The 17,138-nt window shown below is 38.3% G+C and overlaps 1 protein-coding gene across 3 annotated transcripts in view; it reads left to right on the top strand.

Moving 5' to 3' along the window:
* RRAS2 (RAS related 2) overlaps positions 1-17,138 on the top strand; it is an 80,451-nt gene that overhangs the window by 26,082 nt on the left and 37,231 nt on the right. Inside the window, exon 1 of one of the 3 annotated variants that reach the window (XM_059708975.1) lies at positions 14,476-14,499. The exons of 1 other annotated variant lie outside the window; for it this stretch is intronic. In XM_059708975.1, the coding sequence (XP_059564958.1) occupies positions 14,494-14,499 (6 nt within the window). In that variant the 5' untranslated portion in view covers positions 14,476-14,493. Of the gene's footprint in view, positions 1-14,475; positions 14,500-16,948; positions 17,110-17,138 lie in introns of those variants that run through there. One more of the 3 variants, XM_059708976.1, reaches the window with a different exon arrangement.

Below are 17,138 nucleotides of genomic sequence, written 5' to 3'. Positions count from 1 at the left end.
TATATAGATACATTTTCTACAATGGTAATTGCTTTATAATTAGAAAACAGTTGTAAACAAATTTGCTAGTTGATGTAAAATACTCCATAAAGTTGTTTGGTTTTCATTGTTATGATATACAGGGAAGTTTGAGTTCTTATTTTTACTGTTGCAATTTTTCTTGTATGATTTATTTGTGTATTTGTCCATTTATCAGCCTCTTATTTAAAAAAGTCTCTGTATGTCTTTTATATTTACTTCAGTTAGTTTCTCTATTTTGTGGTGAAACACATTATACACTACAAAGTAATATTTATTCTATCACTTAAAGGTTAGAAAAAGATAATTTCTCTTAAGATCTGATTTGGAGTTCTTTTATTTCCTATGATCAGAATTATTATATTAATTTTTTGGCGTTACTGTGTGTGTGATTTCTTTTTTAATTGATTGAAACACTGAGTGAAGTATGTGAACATTTCACTAAAAGTACAAAATTTTTACCTTTTACCTATTGCAAAGATAAAAGCAATGCAAAATTATAAAATAAAAAGTAAGTTTCCCACTCTGCTTCTATTTTATTCCTGTTTAAGTTCTTGTTCTCTAGTAGTAACCACATACAATAAAATTTATTTTAAGTGTATTGTTAGATGAGTTTAGACAAATTATTCATTTGAAAATTTTCATGTGAAAACTATGTAACCATTACCAAAAGCAAGATAGAGAACATTTCCGTCACCTGAAGAAGGTTCCTTGTGCTCCTTCCCATTCAGTAATCTCCAGAGGTAAACACTATATTGATTTTGGTCACCATAGTGTAGTTTTGCCTGTTTCAGACTTTATATCTTGGAATAATACAGATATATACTTTTTGTCTGGGATCTTTTTGCCCAACATAGTGTTCTTGGTGGGGATTCATCCATGATATTCCTTGTTTCTCAGACTGATGATGTTGAATATCTTTTTGCGTGCATATTAGATATTTGTATACCTTTAGTGTTTGTTCAAATGCTTTGTCTGTTTTAAAAATTGGGGTATTTGCATTATTGAAGGGTAAGGATTCTTATATTAAGAACACAAGTTCTTCGTTACCTATGTGCATTGTTAATATTTATTCCTTGCCTTTTTGTTTGTTTCTTATTTGTTTATTTATATTGAGGTATAATTGACATATAACATTGTATTAGATTCAGGTATACAACATAACAATTTGATATTTGTATATATTGTGAAATGATCACAATAATCTAGTTAACATCTGTCATCATACACATTTCTTCCCTTTTAATATTTATACCCTATTTTTATAGTTGTATTGTTTTGCCAAAACTTTGGAACTTTTAAAATAACAAGAGTTAAATCAAAATGAACATGGTAGATATTTTGCTACTGATTTTTTCTATATCACATAAAATACTTAAAAGTTTTATGAATAAGTTAGGTAAAATAAGTATCCTTTTAGTATTTTATTGAATACTATTATTAGCAATGTAATTTTATCAGATGCTATTAGGCATCTATAGAAATGGATCCTGAGGCCTGGTGCATGAAATTCGTGCACTCGGGGGGGGGAAGGGGGGGTGTCTCTCAGCCTGGCCTGTGCCCTCTCACAGTCCGGGAGCCCTCAGAGGATGTCCAACTGATGGCGCAGGGAGCGGGCCTAAGCTGTCAGTCGGATATCCTTAGCGCTGCCGCAGAGCCGAGAGAGGCTCCTGCCACTGCCGTTGCACTCTCCAGCCATGAGCCTGGCTTCTGGCTCAGTGGTGCCCCTCCTGTGGGCGTGCACTGACCAACAAAGGGCAGCTCGTGCATTGAGCGTCTGCCCCCCTGGTGGTCAGTGCACGTCACAGCGAGCGGAAGTTCTGCCGTCCGGTCGATTTGCATATTAGCCTTTTATTATATAGGATTTTTATTTAGTATTTGTTAATGTTGAATTCTTCTTCCACACCTAGGACATGCATATATTGTCATTTTACCTGATAAGTTTTTTTTTTATTTTATTAAATTGTATTGTATGGGTGTTGTGATTCTTGTTCCCATTTTCTGGGTACATAAAACCTGTGATCAAAACCATATTTGTGTTGTAGGTAATGTGTTCATCTTTACATTCTTGAAGAATTTTAAATTTTATATTATTTGAAAATCAGAATTTACCATTGTTGTCATTAATTCCAGATATGAATATTGATAGTTTTTAGACAATTTTGTCCATTTTACCTTCTGTTGATTTCGTTTTCTATTTCTTGAGATTTCAGCTTTGTGTATAATCATGTTTTTCCTTTATAAACTTTAGTGTAAAAACATTTCTTCCATTAAACTTTCCAACTTTATTATATAGCTGTGTATGATCATCTTACTTTTGTTATAGACTTTTCCCTTTGAATAAATAACTAAATATCCTCTGAACATTTTTTGAGTGTTACTACATGTCAATAGCATCTTTTCCAAGGAATCTTAAGATGCTCAAAGCCTCCCTCTACCTGGTGTGTGTTATTCACTTAGATTTTCTAGAATGGGCCCTGCCACCCACTCCCGGTACAGGTACCAGCTCTTAAATTATGAATGCTGCTCCCAATCAGTATGTTCTGTTTTCCTTTGGATTTAACAGTTTTTCCAAAATTATATAATTTATTGCTTTGTTTTTCTCTTTTGATGAGCACATTCAAAGTTATGATTTTACCTGTGAATATTGCACTAGTCATTTTGATGTTTGTTAAATTCCTGCTTTAATTTTCTAAATTAAAAGATATTTTTTCCTCACTGGACTGGTTTAGTATAATATATATTTGAAATTTAACTGTTGATTTCTGCTTTTTTTGTTTTGTTTTGTTTTTGGCGTTGTAGCCAGGGATCTGGAATTTTTAGACAATAGAGAAAGGTGCGTTTGTTGTCTTTAGTGCAGGGACATATACAAGTGTTAAGGGACCTAGAGTTTATGTAATATTGGGGACCCTCTTTAAAAAAGAGAATACAGAATTATGTACACAGTTGAATATTTGTTTAAAATGAGAAAAGAAGGCATCCATGTAAATGAAGGCTTTCAAAGCCCAATCTTTATATTTTTTAAAAATATGCTGTTTTTATTAAATTTTTTTTTTTTTTTAGAGATAGAGTGAGAGTGATAGAAACATGATAAAAGAGAAACATCGTTTGGCTGCCTCCTGTGTGCCACCTACTGGGAGTCAAGCCCACAACCTGGGCATGTGTACTAACTGGAATCAAACCGGTGACCTCTTGGTTTATGGGTCAATACTCAACCACTGAGCCACACTGGCCAGACCCAGAAATCTTCATTTTGTTGTGAATTTGCCTCAGTTGAAATATAAAATTTGATTTGTGTACATTGAATCTTGAATAATTTTATTTATAGCCTTTCTATGCTATATTTTTACTACATGCAGGTTTTACTTAACTTACAGTATTTCTCATAGTTTTTGCATTGATTTATCCTTTTGTTGCCTAAATAATGTTCCCATTTATTGCATAATGGCATTTTAAATGATCACTATAGCTCTTGCCAAGTAAACTTTACCATATTTGGTAATGATGTTTTCATACTTGCTTTCCTTTGTTGACTAAATTTGATGCATTTTTTGGCTCACCCTCATATTGTTAGCTGTATTTTTTAAGCACCACATTGTTGGATTTTATTTAGAAAGAAATCTTGTTGAGCTTTTTTTCTAGTAAAGCTACTAAATTTTTAGCATGATTATTTTGTTTTAGTTTATTTTACAATTAGTTTTAAGGAGCCACATCTATTTTTTCATTATCTGCAGTGGGAGAGTAAATAAAGTTTTCATTTATGAAATTTTTTCTCTGATGAGTTGTAGCTGTGGGTAAGAAGTCTATCTAAATCTGTGAAGAGTTGATTGGAAGAGATTAAAATTATGTATTGCACATTTTCTTTTTCCCTATAGCATTTATAAACTTGTTAAGTAGAGGGGAATTTATGTTGTGTGGGTTATGTTGTATGAATTTGTATAGTCACAATTCTACAGCAATTTTACTGATGACTTTCAACTGAAATCAAGTGAGAATTAATAAGATAACCAGTTATTCTCCTGGAGTGAAATTTTAATTTCTACATCCTTCTGGGGTCTTTGAGATCAGCGGTTGCCAACCTTTCGGACCTCACGGACCACCAGTAGTTCGCGGACCACCGGTTGGTGACCGCTGCTTTAGATTGTGTGTGTGTGTGTGTGTGTGTCTCTGTGTGTACACATTTGTACACTGAAGCAATGCAAACTTAGTTTGCTTAGTTGATTTGTGCAAATTAAAAGGCAGTTTTGCTAGTACAAATAAATATGCTTCTGAAGCTAACATAACACTACTTGCCTTTTTTACTGTTAGTAATGACACATTGTATTTGTTCTTTAAACACTTAGGAAGGCCATAGCAGTGATTTTCAACCAGTGTGCCGCAAGAATTTTTAAAACATGCAATACCTGACTATTGATTGAGTCAGGTATACTGACCTTTTTCCCCTTAGATTATATATACAAAAAAAGACAACAGCCAACACAACAATAGGTGATTGGTGTGAACGCCCTGTCTTGAACCATAAATATGTAGGTTATATAATAGAGTTGCATCTTACTGGTCATGTTGCATATAAGGTTGTGTCTGATTGGTTAGTTCTGTACCAGAAAATCTTACCTACAAATATAGGCACCTGATTTTTTAAAAAGTCACATTGGAGCAAAAAGGGTAGGTAAATACTATGACTATTTTCTTTGTAAATCACATTATACCTATTTATTTTCTCAGATCAGCAAAGTATTTTCTGGTGTGCCGCTGAATTTAGTGATTAGTTTATGTGTGCCATGAGATGAAAAAGGCTGAAAACTGCTGGATCCTGGAGCTGATTCCCTCCGTGAGGACTCCCCACCTAGTAGACAGAATGAGACTTTTTCCCTCTTCACGCTAAAGACAACTTCCTTTATTTTGCATTTTTGTGGTGGTTATAGCACTTGTTTTGAGGTTTCACCACCCTCTATTCAGCTATTTTTATTTTTACATGTCGCTTTGAGTATACTCAGTGGTATTTTAACTATAATATCTTCTGTAATGAAATTTGTTAAAAAATGTTAGCATAAAAAGTAAATTTGTGCATGTGTATTATGTCTTAAAACACCCCTGTTGTTTTGACTTAATTTGTTTTAATTAGTTTATGCTATTTCTGTTTCATTTGAGTTGTTTTTTAACAAGTAAATGCCTAGTTACACAGCAGAACAGAATAGCAAAATCATACCCTTAATAGATTTGCAGTGTTTGTTTTTTTCTGTTTAATGTGTAAATGATTTAAGAAATGGCATGAGTTTCAACTGCTTGGCTGATTGAGTGTCCCCACCTTCCCAGCGCTAACATTCCAGTAGAGGATGTTTTGCTCTTACTGGAAACTATGTCCTAAATTGAATTGGACTTCTGATAGTGTCATGTCAGTTAGAATAAGGGTATAGGAGAGCTTTTATCCACTGTTGTTGTTACTGTTATTACCAGAGGCCCAGTGCATGAAATTCGTGTGTGGGTACAGTCCCTAGGCCTGGCCTGCGATCAGGGCCATCTTCCATGGCTGCCCACAGTCGGCCTCCCCTCCCCCCCACCACCCACCTCTGGTTCCCCTTTCTTCATAGGGTGATCAGTGTCTGACGGGCGGGAGAAGGGACTGAGAGGTCGGCTGTTACTACCTGCTCGCTGGCCCCGCCTCTGCCACGGCTTCCCTCTGTGTGTGGGGCGACCGGTGGGGCGGAGGCCTTGGCTTGGCACCGCCCGCATCCCCCACCACCCACCCCCAGTTCCCTGTTCACCATCAGGCGATCGGAGCCTGCTGGCCGGGAAAAGGAACCAAGAAGTGGTCAGTGCGTCTCATAGTGACTGGTCCAGCAGTCGTTCTGATCATTCCGCCTTTAGGGTCAATTTGCATATTACCCTTTTATTATATAGGATAGAGGGGCTGGTGCACGGGTTGGGGCTGGCTGTCCTGCCCTGATGGGGACCCCAGATCCGGGTGGGGGGTCCCCGCTGGGGAGCGGGGCTGGCCAGGGCGAGGGGCCGCAGGGGGGTTGGCCAGCTGCCCCTCCTCATTTGGGGTGGGAGAGGCTGATCAGGGGTAGACCTGGCCTGGGGGAAGGGCTGGGTTTGCTGGCCACAGTGGGCGTCGTAGTGACCTGTTGTCCGGTCATTACGATGTTATGGTCGCTGGCTTTTTATATATATAGATTTATTTTATTTTATTTTTTTAACCATTGGTAAGCTTTCAAAATTTCAGTCAGTGAAACTTCATAATTTTATGTTGAATATATATATACACAAGCTTTTCCAAAACTTTATTAGCAATGGAAAGCATATATTCCCTGAAGTAGTTTTAATATCACAACAACTGGTATGGTTGAATTTAATCTAACATGTGCTGTAACTTTTTATTTAAAAGAAAACTTAATTATCATGTAAAATAGTTAACAATATCATACTTCCTGGCACAGTCATTTAATATATGAAATGTTAGAAATTATATAGTAGCAGTAGCATTTTAGAAGCTACATAACATCCTAGTGAATGTAGTTTTAAGCTGTCACTTATTTCTGTTTTTATGAAATAAAGCATTATTCAGATTTTCAGATTTGTACATATTCTGTTGAAGCCTTCACTACTATTTTTGGGTTTATGGGATAATGAGATCGTAAATTCTGTATCTTCTAATATGTCAATGTTTTACTGAGTGCTCTTCTATAATATTCCCAGACAGAAAGTCTTAAATTTGAGGAGGTAGATGAGAGAAGCCTAGTGAGAGTCTAAACTTAATCTTCCCTCCAAATGGGACCAATTGTTGCTCCTTCCCCAACTCCCACTCCATTCTGTAATTGGACAGTAGTATTTTATGCAAAAATTAGCATTTTACAAGCCAAAGAGAAGAAACAGCGGAAGAAGAGACCCCTTGCACAAACAGCATAGGAAACCTAAACTATGCCATCATGGTTCACAGCATATTTTAAATAAATAGCAAAGCATATTATATTCTTGAAGATTCAGGTTCTTAACTCAAAAAATTAATCTACAAACTTCATGGCATTATAAAATAAAACTAAAAGGATTAAAAAAAACTCCCCCAGACAATTCCTTTGCTGAGGCAGTAAGTCTCCGTGTAGGCTCATTTTGTAGGTGAGTAAAATGAAGCCCAGAGAAGTCAAGTAACCTCTCTACGAGCTAGGAAGTGGTTGAAACAAGGCTTCACAACAAGTGAGCTTGACAGTTCACATGTAATAATAGCTAATATTTAGTAAGTACTTGCATTATTAAGCATTACTGTTCCATGAAAGTACTATATATTTCCTCAATTAGAATAGCATCTAAATATTTAGAAAATCAGAATTCGTTAGACTTCTCTAGGGAGGTTTTAGAGATAATGCATTCTGTATTTATAAATCTGTATAGGTCCTTTATAATTCCCTCCTCCCATTTTCACATTTTCCTACATGCATAAGCAATTGTTCCAGCATCATTTATTGACTAGTCTTTTCTGCCCCTATTCTGCTTCTTTGTATATCAAATTTCATATATGTGGATTTGTTTTTCTGGGCTTTCTGTTCCCATTAATCTTTTTGCCTATTTCTGTGTCAGTTCCACTCTATCAACTTAATAAATGGTTAGGATAGCTTTACTGATACATTCAACAAAAATTTTAATAAATAAATATTTATTTCATAACTACTACTATTATATGCCAGGACCTGTGTAGGTGCTAGGAAAATAGCACTGAACGAAATAAAAAATTCTCATGGAGCTTACTCTTGTAAAGAATTTCTTGGGTATTTGTCTTGCTTATAAATTTTAGAATCAGCTTAACAAATTCTGTGAAAAACCCAATAGCTTTTTTTATTTTAAATTGTATCAAATAAGAGAAAATAACATTTTGTTAGTTTTATCCATGAACATTGAATGCTATTTCATTCATATATATATATATATATATATATATATATATATGTATATGAATCTCCCCCTTCGGCCTTTGTTTACAGTTTCATAGTTTCTTTCCATAAAGGTATAAAATATATTTTATTAGATTTGCTCCTAGTTACAGTATATTTGCTGTTGCTGTTGTAAATGGTGTCTTCTATTTGACTTAATTCTTTTAATGGCTTTGGGGGGAGTATGTAGATTTTTTTTTTATCCAGACACCTTGCAAAACTCCCCCAGTAATTTATTCTGTATATTCAGTAGGACTTCCTGTGTAGATAACTATATCATCAAATAATTTATTATTTTCAATCCTCCTATCTAATAAAAGAGTAATATGCAAATTGACCATCACTCCAGCACACAAGGTCCCCGCCCCCATGTGGACACAAGATGACCACAACAAGATGGTCAGCAGGGAAGGGCAGTTGGGGGCAACCAGGCCTGCATGGGAGGGCAGCAAGAGAGGACCAGGCCAGCAGGGGGAGAGCAGTTGGGGTTAATCGGGCCAGCAGGGTAGCAGTTATGTGTTGATCAGGCTGGCAGGGGAGTGGTTAGGGGCTGATCAGGCTGGAAGGCAGAAGCGGTTAGGGGCAATCAGGCAGGCAGGCAGGCAGGCGAGCGGTTGGGAGCCAGCAGTCCTGCATTGTGAGAGGGATGTCTGACTGCCCATTTAGGCCCAATCCCACACCGGGCAGTCGGACATCCCTCGAGGGGTCCCAGACTGGAGAGGGTGCAGGCTGGGCTGAGGGACATAACCTCCCCACCCCCACTCCCGTACATGAATTTTGTGCACCAGGCCTCTAGTTCTTATATAATTTTGTTTTCTTGTCTTATTGCATTGGTTAGGAACTCCATTATAATGTTGAATAAACATAGTAATAAAGGCTGTTCTTTATTTTATTTTATTAATCCTTACCCAAGGATATTTTTTCCCATTGATCTTTTTTAGAGAGTAGGAGGGGAGGAGGTGGGAGGGAGGGAGGAAGGGAAGCGGGGAGAGAGAGAAAGAGAAAGAGAGAGAGGGGCATCAATGTGAGAGAGACACATAGACTGGGTTGCCTCCTGCATGTGCCCGGTCTGGGGCCGGGGATTGAAACTGCAAGCGACTGCAAGCGAGGTAGGTGCCCTTGATTGGGAATCGAACCTGACACCCTTCTGTGGGCAGGCTGACACTGTAACCACTGAGCAAAGTGGCCAGAGCTCTTGTTTGTTATTTTAAAGAGCTTCACTGTTAAAAAAAATATTGTTTACTATAGGTTTTTGGTTCCCTTTTAGTCCTGCTATTAATTTTTGAAGTAAATGTGATTTTCTCATGTTTTTCCTGTATCTTGGGATCATATTGTTTTCCCTTTAATCTGTTCATATGGTGAGTTAGTTATACTGCAATTTTTCAAAAAGATTTATGTGTCTTTGTATTCCTGAATTCCTGGAATACACTGGTCAAAATGTATATTCTTGTTTATTGTTGAATTCTGTTTGCTAATATTTATTTATGGACTTTTAAATTTTTTGCATCTATGTTATTTAAGTTGGCCTATGATTTTCATTTTTCATAATGTTCTTGTTTAGTTTTGGTATCTAGGTTATACTGGCTCTGAGTTTGGGGGTATTTCCTCCTTTTCTGTTCTTTGCAAGAATTTGTGTAGTAGTTGAACTACCTGCCCCTGAAACTGTAGTAGATCTGTTTTTTACGGCTCTGGGCCGGGTTTTCATGTATGTGTGGCAAGGTTCTTTTGTTTCTTAATCTTTCCTCTTTTATTGGTCCTAGGACTTTGCAGGCTTTCTAATTATTCTATCCCTAAATAAGGGTGAACTCAAATGAGACTAGGGAGTATTTATTCATAAGAAAACACAGAAAAGGCAGAAGTTCAGGAATGAGTCAGAATTTCAATTAGAGACTGAACTTTGGGCCAGCAGCCAGCTGAGGGGTTGGTGGTGGAAAGGGAGCTAAATCTGGGACTTTCCTCATTAAGAAGGATCCCTCCAAACAGGCTGAAGTGGTCGCAGGTGGGCTAATGTAGTCTTAGTGGAGAGAGAGCCCCTTGCTTGCCCTACCCCCACTCACTCCTGAATGACCAAATGCGCACTAGCAGTGCCTAAGACAGGGCGGAAATAACTAACACACAACAGATTTTGGCTCCACCCCCACCCTGTGCAGGTTTTTCAGCTATTTTGACACTTTTTGATCATTTTTCAGAGTAAACATAAGAATGAGGGACTTTAATGCCATCCTTGTAGATTTTCCTGCACCATCCTGCCACCCTTCCATGAAGGGAAATTTATTTAGAAAACCTAAAATTTGCTGCCAAGAGTCAGGCTAATAGCAGGAGAAATGGTATGGACATTCTCAAAGGTTTTACAATATTGACTTATTTACAGTCCGTTTATCTTTTATCATTATGTTAAGTTACTACGAAGATTAATTCACATTTCCAAGTTTTCCCATATGTTAACATCATACTTCTTTTTACAACTGGTTGTCAGGGTCTTGAAAATGAATTTTAAAATACTTTTAAATTATTTGGTATTTTTATTATTGCCAACTGATGCTATTTTATATAAACTGACAGTATTTGTAATACCTTTCATGAAAGTTCCTTCCCTGTGCTTTTTTATGTTAAGCCATTCTTAGCTAACGTTTTTACACACCTTTCTGAAAGCAGCAAAAAACTGATTACGGGGAATCTCTGGGCCAACCTGAGGTTTAACTTTGAAATACTCCTGAGTTGCTATAGGAAAAACTTTCTACTGCTTTTATTTTGTTTATAGATTAAAATTAGCTAAACGAGCAAGTAGTAAATGGGAGTTGCTTAAAGAAGTCTATTTAACATTTTTGACTTGATTAATTTACAGTCTCAGTGTCAATTGACCTTTTTGGTAGAGAGCATGTGACTCTAGACCAGTGGTTCTCAACCTTCTGGCCCTTTAAATACAGTTCCTCATGTTGTGACCCAACCATAAAATTATTTTCGTTGCTACTTCATCACTGTAATGTTGCTACTGTTATGAATCGTCATGTAAATACCTGATATGCAGGGTGGTCTTAGGCGACCCCTGTGAAAGGGTCGTTCGACCGCCAAAGGGGTCGCGACCCACAGGTTGAGAACCGCTGCTCTAGACAAACACGCAGCCACCCTAGGTGTATTGCTGCTTAAGAAAACTGCTGTAAAATAATCTGTTGGTACATGGGAAAAAAGATCTTGCTCTCGTGTGGTTTCCAGGGTACCAGAGGCTTGGTTGCTTGTGTTTCACTCAATTGCTTTCTGTTCATGAATAGGCTCACACCATGCATCACTACTTTGCAGACTCACTGCAAAGGAAATAGCAAGAGGTAAAATGACCTCAAGTGAATGTGGCTTTTTGTGGGTGGGCAGTGTTACAACTAAATAAACAAATTGTGTAGGAAGATCTTTATTTAACTCATCTTTATGTTCTTCTCACACTGACTTTTTTGGTGAACCACTCCTTATTCTTGAAACATTTTTATACTGATTAAGTTCATTGTAAATAAGTAGCATATTTACAATTAGTTATTTAGTTTTTTCGTAACCTTATTTTACCATTTTCCTGGTAAGTTCTGTTTTTCTTTTGGGCTGACAGTTTACTTCTGAGTATCTTTATAAGAGAGATCTGTAGGAAGAACGGCATTAACCCCCTTTTATCTCGTCATGTTAAATTGTCTTACATCTGCTTTTGCTAGTTTATCATGCAAGTTTCTGTTGTTTTGATCACACAATTGTTTTGTACTCAGAAAAATAAAAGTGATATTTATATCTCTCTACCATAAATCTTTCGGGTGGGTAGAATCATGGCCTTTTTTTCAGTTGAGCATTGAGTATGAGACATTATGATGATATGTTAAAGAAGTCCTTCATTATGTATGGTAATCTTGAAGTTATCTGTACTCTTAGAAGGCAGACGGGAGTCTGGATATTTTATGTCTATGTTCATTGTAATACAGGCCATGTTCACATACCTAGGAAATTACCTGCTTGCCAGCTTATAGTCAGTGTCAGGACTGACTAAGTGTGGAGAAGGATTTGAGGTCTGGACATTTAGAGACAATACATTTATTTTGTTTTCTGAAGGTAGCTCACAGTGTAATGATGGTAGTGGTTTGGGACACAGAATCTAACCAGACTGCTTGGAATCAATCTCCATTTCACTGCTGATTGCCGTGTAGCTTTGGGCAAATTACTTAACCTGCGAAGTCTCCATTCCCTCAGCTGTAAGATGGAGACAATAATAAGAATATCTACCTACTTCATGGACTAATTGAGAAGTTTCAATGAATTGATATGTGTAAAGCACTTAGTGCACAGTGGTTCTCAACCTGTGGGTCGCGACCCCTTCACAGGGGTCACCTAAGACCATCGGAAAACACATATATAATTACATATTGTTTTTGTGATTAATCACTATGCTTTAATTATGTTCAATTTGTAACAATGAAAATACATCCTGCATATCAGATATTTACATTACGATTCATAAAAGTAGAAAAATTATAGTTATGAAGTAGCAACGAAAATAATTTTATGGTTGGGGGTCACCACAACATGAAGAACTGTATTAAAGGGTCGCAGCATTAGGAAGGTTGAGAACCACTGACTTAGTGCCTGGCACATAGTAAAACTCGATGGAGATATTGTTATCAAGTCAATAAGTGTGACTCAGGGTGGGCCAATATACACTGAGTGGCCAGATTATTATGACTGGCCAGATTATTATGACCACCCCATCAGTACTTTGTTGGGCCACCTTTTGCCTTCAATACTGTGGCGATTCTTCTTGGCATTGACTCCACGAGATGTTGAAAGGTGATGTGAGGAATTTGACACCATGCCTGATGAGTAGCACTGTCCAGTTCTGTGAGATTTGATGGTTGTGGAACCAGCTGCCTGATGGCTCTTTTAACTTCGTCCCACAAATGCTCAATTGGATTGAGATCTGGTGATTGTGGGGGCCACCTAAGCAAGGTAAAGACTCCCTCATGTTCTTGAAACCACTCCTGCACAATACGAGCACCGTGGCATGGCGCATTGTCTTGTTGGAAGAAGCCATCTCCATTGGGATACGCCATCAACATGATAGGATGAACTTGATCAGCAATGATACTTAGATATGTTGTGCTATTCAGACGTTTATAATGGTCTGGCCCTCTAGCAACTTCAGCACAAAATTATAGCTAATTTGCCTACAAACGTCAGGTGGTCATAATAATCTGGCCACTCAGTGTATGTTTCTCTGAAGGCGTTTTGAAAGAATAAAATGTCTGTGCTTGCGTCATCTTTACTGTATACTGTCTGTCTTCCTGGGGAAACATTTCTTCTGTCTTAGCTGCTTCACGGCCCAGCTAAGCTGGGCTTCCTGCTGGAGTGACCACAGCAGGGAAGCTTGTCCTAGGAGACCACATGAGCGCCCCACTTGACTGGGTACAGGAGTTCTGCTGTAAAAGAAGAGTTTTGCACCCTAGCTGGTTTTGCTCCGTGGATAGAGCGTTGACCTGTGGACTAAAGGGTCCCGGGTTCAATTCCGGTCAAGGGCACATGTCTGGGTTGCGGGCTCAGCCACTAGTAGGGAGTGTGCAGGAGGCAGCCGATCAATGATTCTCTCATCACTGATGTTTCTATCTCTCCCTTCCTTTCTGAAATCAATAAAAATATATTTGAAAAAGAGAAGGGTTTTGCTTTTCTTATAAGGGCACCTAACCGAACAGGTGCCACCTCATCCTTGGGTACTCTAATGTTAAAAGAAGTGAATGTCCAAATAAAATTTATTGGGGTAGTGATTCATTTGTTCAACAAATCATTCTCTAAGTTTTATGTATGTGGCCTTAAGTTTGTAAAGACAAGGCTTTCCTGTGCTAAAAGTAGAGCTTTCATACTAACCGAAGGGAAAAACATGGAAACGATTGCTTTGTTCTTTCTGCTATCTCTGAAAATGACGTAAATGTAGTTTATTTTATGATTGTCCCCTTTGTACACTTAAAAGTTTTGCTGTGATTTGTTTTGTAGAGAAAGATCAAGAGGAAAAACTGATAAGTCCTCTCATCTTCTAAGTTTCTTGTTGATTAAAAGCTACATTTCTTAGAAGTAAAGACATTACCTATGAATTTTGTTTCCCAAAGGAGTTAGTGAAATGTCACTATGAATTTATGTTGGCTTAAAATTTTTTTTTGTTTATTTTTTTATTATGTAAGGTCTGTCTTACATTTTGTAAATAAATTTGTTCCTGGCAAGATATGTAAATTTCGAATTCTGTTTCCTATTGACTTAAAGGATTAAGAACCTGTGGAATTGCTTAGCCCTTTTACCCCCTTAAATACCTATTGAGAGAGCAAAGTCAGACAGTAGAACCTTCACATCTGTGCTCCCATAGTCCCTTATGCTAAACCTACTCTAGTACTTAACCACTTGGAAACTATAGTATCTTACCTATTCTAAGACACCTTGAAAATTTTTCTTATTTTAATCTTTGTAATTAGAATCATCTTCCAATTGATGACATCCTAGAGTCAACAGAAGATGGTATTCCTTTTTTTCTCTGGCCTCCTACATGACAGTGAGTAGACTTCTTGAGAGCAAGAACTGATGTTCGTTTATTTTTGCTATCTCCAGGGTCTGGTTTGCATTTAGAGCCCTGCTTTTGCTGAATTACAGTGTAACAGTTTTTAGGATCATCTCAGTAAGTATAAGCTGAAATGAGAGTTTCATTAAGACACTTTTGCAGGGTGAGGCATAGAAAAACAGGGCCTGCAATGCTGATAGGTAGTTAAATGCTACTTCTACTTCCCCTTCTTTGTACCCCTTCTCTCTTTCTCTTTTGATTGATTCTCTTAAACTTTTGATTGATACATCCCTCACAGACAAAGCATTACTTTACCTGAATTTGTTGCTTTTAGCAGATGCCAGAGAAGTGAAAGAGTAAGAATGCTGTATTCTCATTTATGATATGCTCTTATGTTTTGGGCATCCTTTGGATATTGCACTGTGCCATAGTCACGTATATTATGTAAATGAGGAACAGGTGTAAGTGTGTTTAGGGACATAGTGTTTAGTATATAGCGATGGAAGAAAGGCCAGACTTCCTGCTCAAGGCTTCTGCTTTATAAGAATTTTCTTCTGAGTTACTATTTGTTGTTATTTTCATTAGTTTACAATTATCAATTTTATTTATAAACTAGTGGCCCGGTGCATGAATTCATGCACATTGAAAGGAAATTAGGAGAAATATTTTAATATTACTATTCACCCTTTCTCTGTAATAAAAGTGTCAACCAAATTCATGATTGACAATGACAGATCGAAACACATGCATGCAATTGGCGCCAGCTTTATATGTGTTGTGCATGCTTGAGTCAACTTAGCCTTTTATATATGTAGAATAAACTTGCTTAATTAGACCTGCTTTCTGATTTAGCTAAACTTTTTCTAAAGCACCTCAACTTCTCTTTCAGGTTATTGTCATCAACACAGCAGTAAATATCAACACGAAGCAGATTATTATTGTAGATCACGAAGGGAGAACAAAGGGTAAAATATTTAACTGCAGCAGTGTTTGGCTATACTCTGCGCAGTGAGAAAACCTGAAGTCATTTTCAAGGTCCATCATTTCTTCTTTTCAGTCAGGTCAAGTTTCCAAATTTCTAAATCTCTGTTTGCTGGCTAATGAAAAGCGAATAGGATTACACCGAGTCTCCTATCTACCTATTCCAGGACTTCTGTGAGGATCAAATGAGATGAGGCATGGGAAAACGCTTCATAGACATTTGGTTAAAGTGTAAAATGTTTCCACTTGGCTATAAAGCAAATCATGTTCCTGGGCGGAAGAAACTGCAAGGAGGCTAGTCGCTAGGGAGAGGAAGCCAGGTGTTGCTATGTGATGTCATTACCTGGACAGACACTTAGCATATTAGCCTTTTATATATACACAGACTAGAGGCCTGATGCACGAAATTTGTGCAAGGGTAGGCCTTCGCAGCCCCAGCTGCCTCCCAGCCCTGGCTGCTGGGGCCCTTGTGGCCCCAGCTGCCTCATGGCCCTGGCTGCCTCATGGCCCCAGCTGCCTTGGGGCCCCGCCCCCTGCCTGCACCCATCTTGGCCTGGCGCTGCCCGTGTCTGTTGCCACACACCCTCAGTTCCCCGGTTCCATGGAGCCCCCTGTTCATTCGCCCCACAGAGGGTGTCCTGGGCCTCCCTCTTTGGGGCGATCGCAGAGCTTCCCCCCATGGATCACCCCTCCGGTCGGTGACCTGGGCCTCCCTCTGTGGGGTGATTATGGGGCGATGACCCTCCACCAATCGCATTGCACCCGCCTTGGCTGGCCTGGCGCCAGTGTGTGTCATAGCGTGGCCATCCTGACGTTCATTCTGCTGTTCAGCCGTTTGGTCAATTTGCATATTATACTTTTATTATTATAGATATAGTTCTGTGATTATGAGACTTTGGGTTTGCATAACCTTATCACAATAAATCAAATGTTTGCTTGGAAAGGTGGAGTAGATCTAGTCTCCCTTTATCTTGCTCCTGAGTACCATAATTATCATTCTTGTGAATCTAGATGTAATCTTAGTGCTAGAAGAAACTGTTTAGTGGCTTTAGTTGTTTTCCTTAAGTTACAGGTGGGTGGTTAGAAAAGTCTTATGTAGGATCCCTTAATTAGAAATGACTGCCATGTAAGTTGCTAAGTTGCTTTTGTTTGTTTCTTTAATCCTCACCTGGTGCTATGTTTTTACTGATTTTTAAAAAATATATTTTATTGATTTTTTTACAGAGAGGAAGGGGGAGGGATAGAGAATTAGAAACATCGATGAGAGAGAAACATCGACCAGCTGCCTCCTGCACACCTCCTACTGGGGATGTGCCCGCAACCAAGGTACATGCCCTTGACCGGAATCGAACCTGGGACCTTTCAGTCCGCAGGCCGACGCTCCATCCACTGAGCCAAACCGGTTTGGCTGATTTTTTTTTTTTTAAAGAGAGGGAGGTGGCGGGAGAGAGAGAGAGAAAGAAAGAAACGTTGATGTGAGAGGGAAACATCAATCAGGAGTACATGCTGTGACCAGGGATTGAACCTGCAGCCTACGTATGTGTCCTGACCGGGAATCAAATCCATAATCTTCTTGATGTACAGGACGATGCTCCAACCATCTGAGTCACCCTGCCGGGTCATGTAAATTCTTTTAATACACTTTATGTTGT

The sequence above is a fragment of the Myotis daubentonii genome, chromosome 9 (genome assembly GCF_963259705.1).
Source record: "Myotis daubentonii chromosome 9, mMyoDau2.1, whole genome shotgun sequence".
Classification (NCBI taxonomy): domain Eukaryota; kingdom Metazoa; phylum Chordata; class Mammalia; order Chiroptera; family Vespertilionidae; genus Myotis; species Myotis daubentonii.
This window is presented reverse-complemented; position numbering and strand designations above follow the sequence as displayed.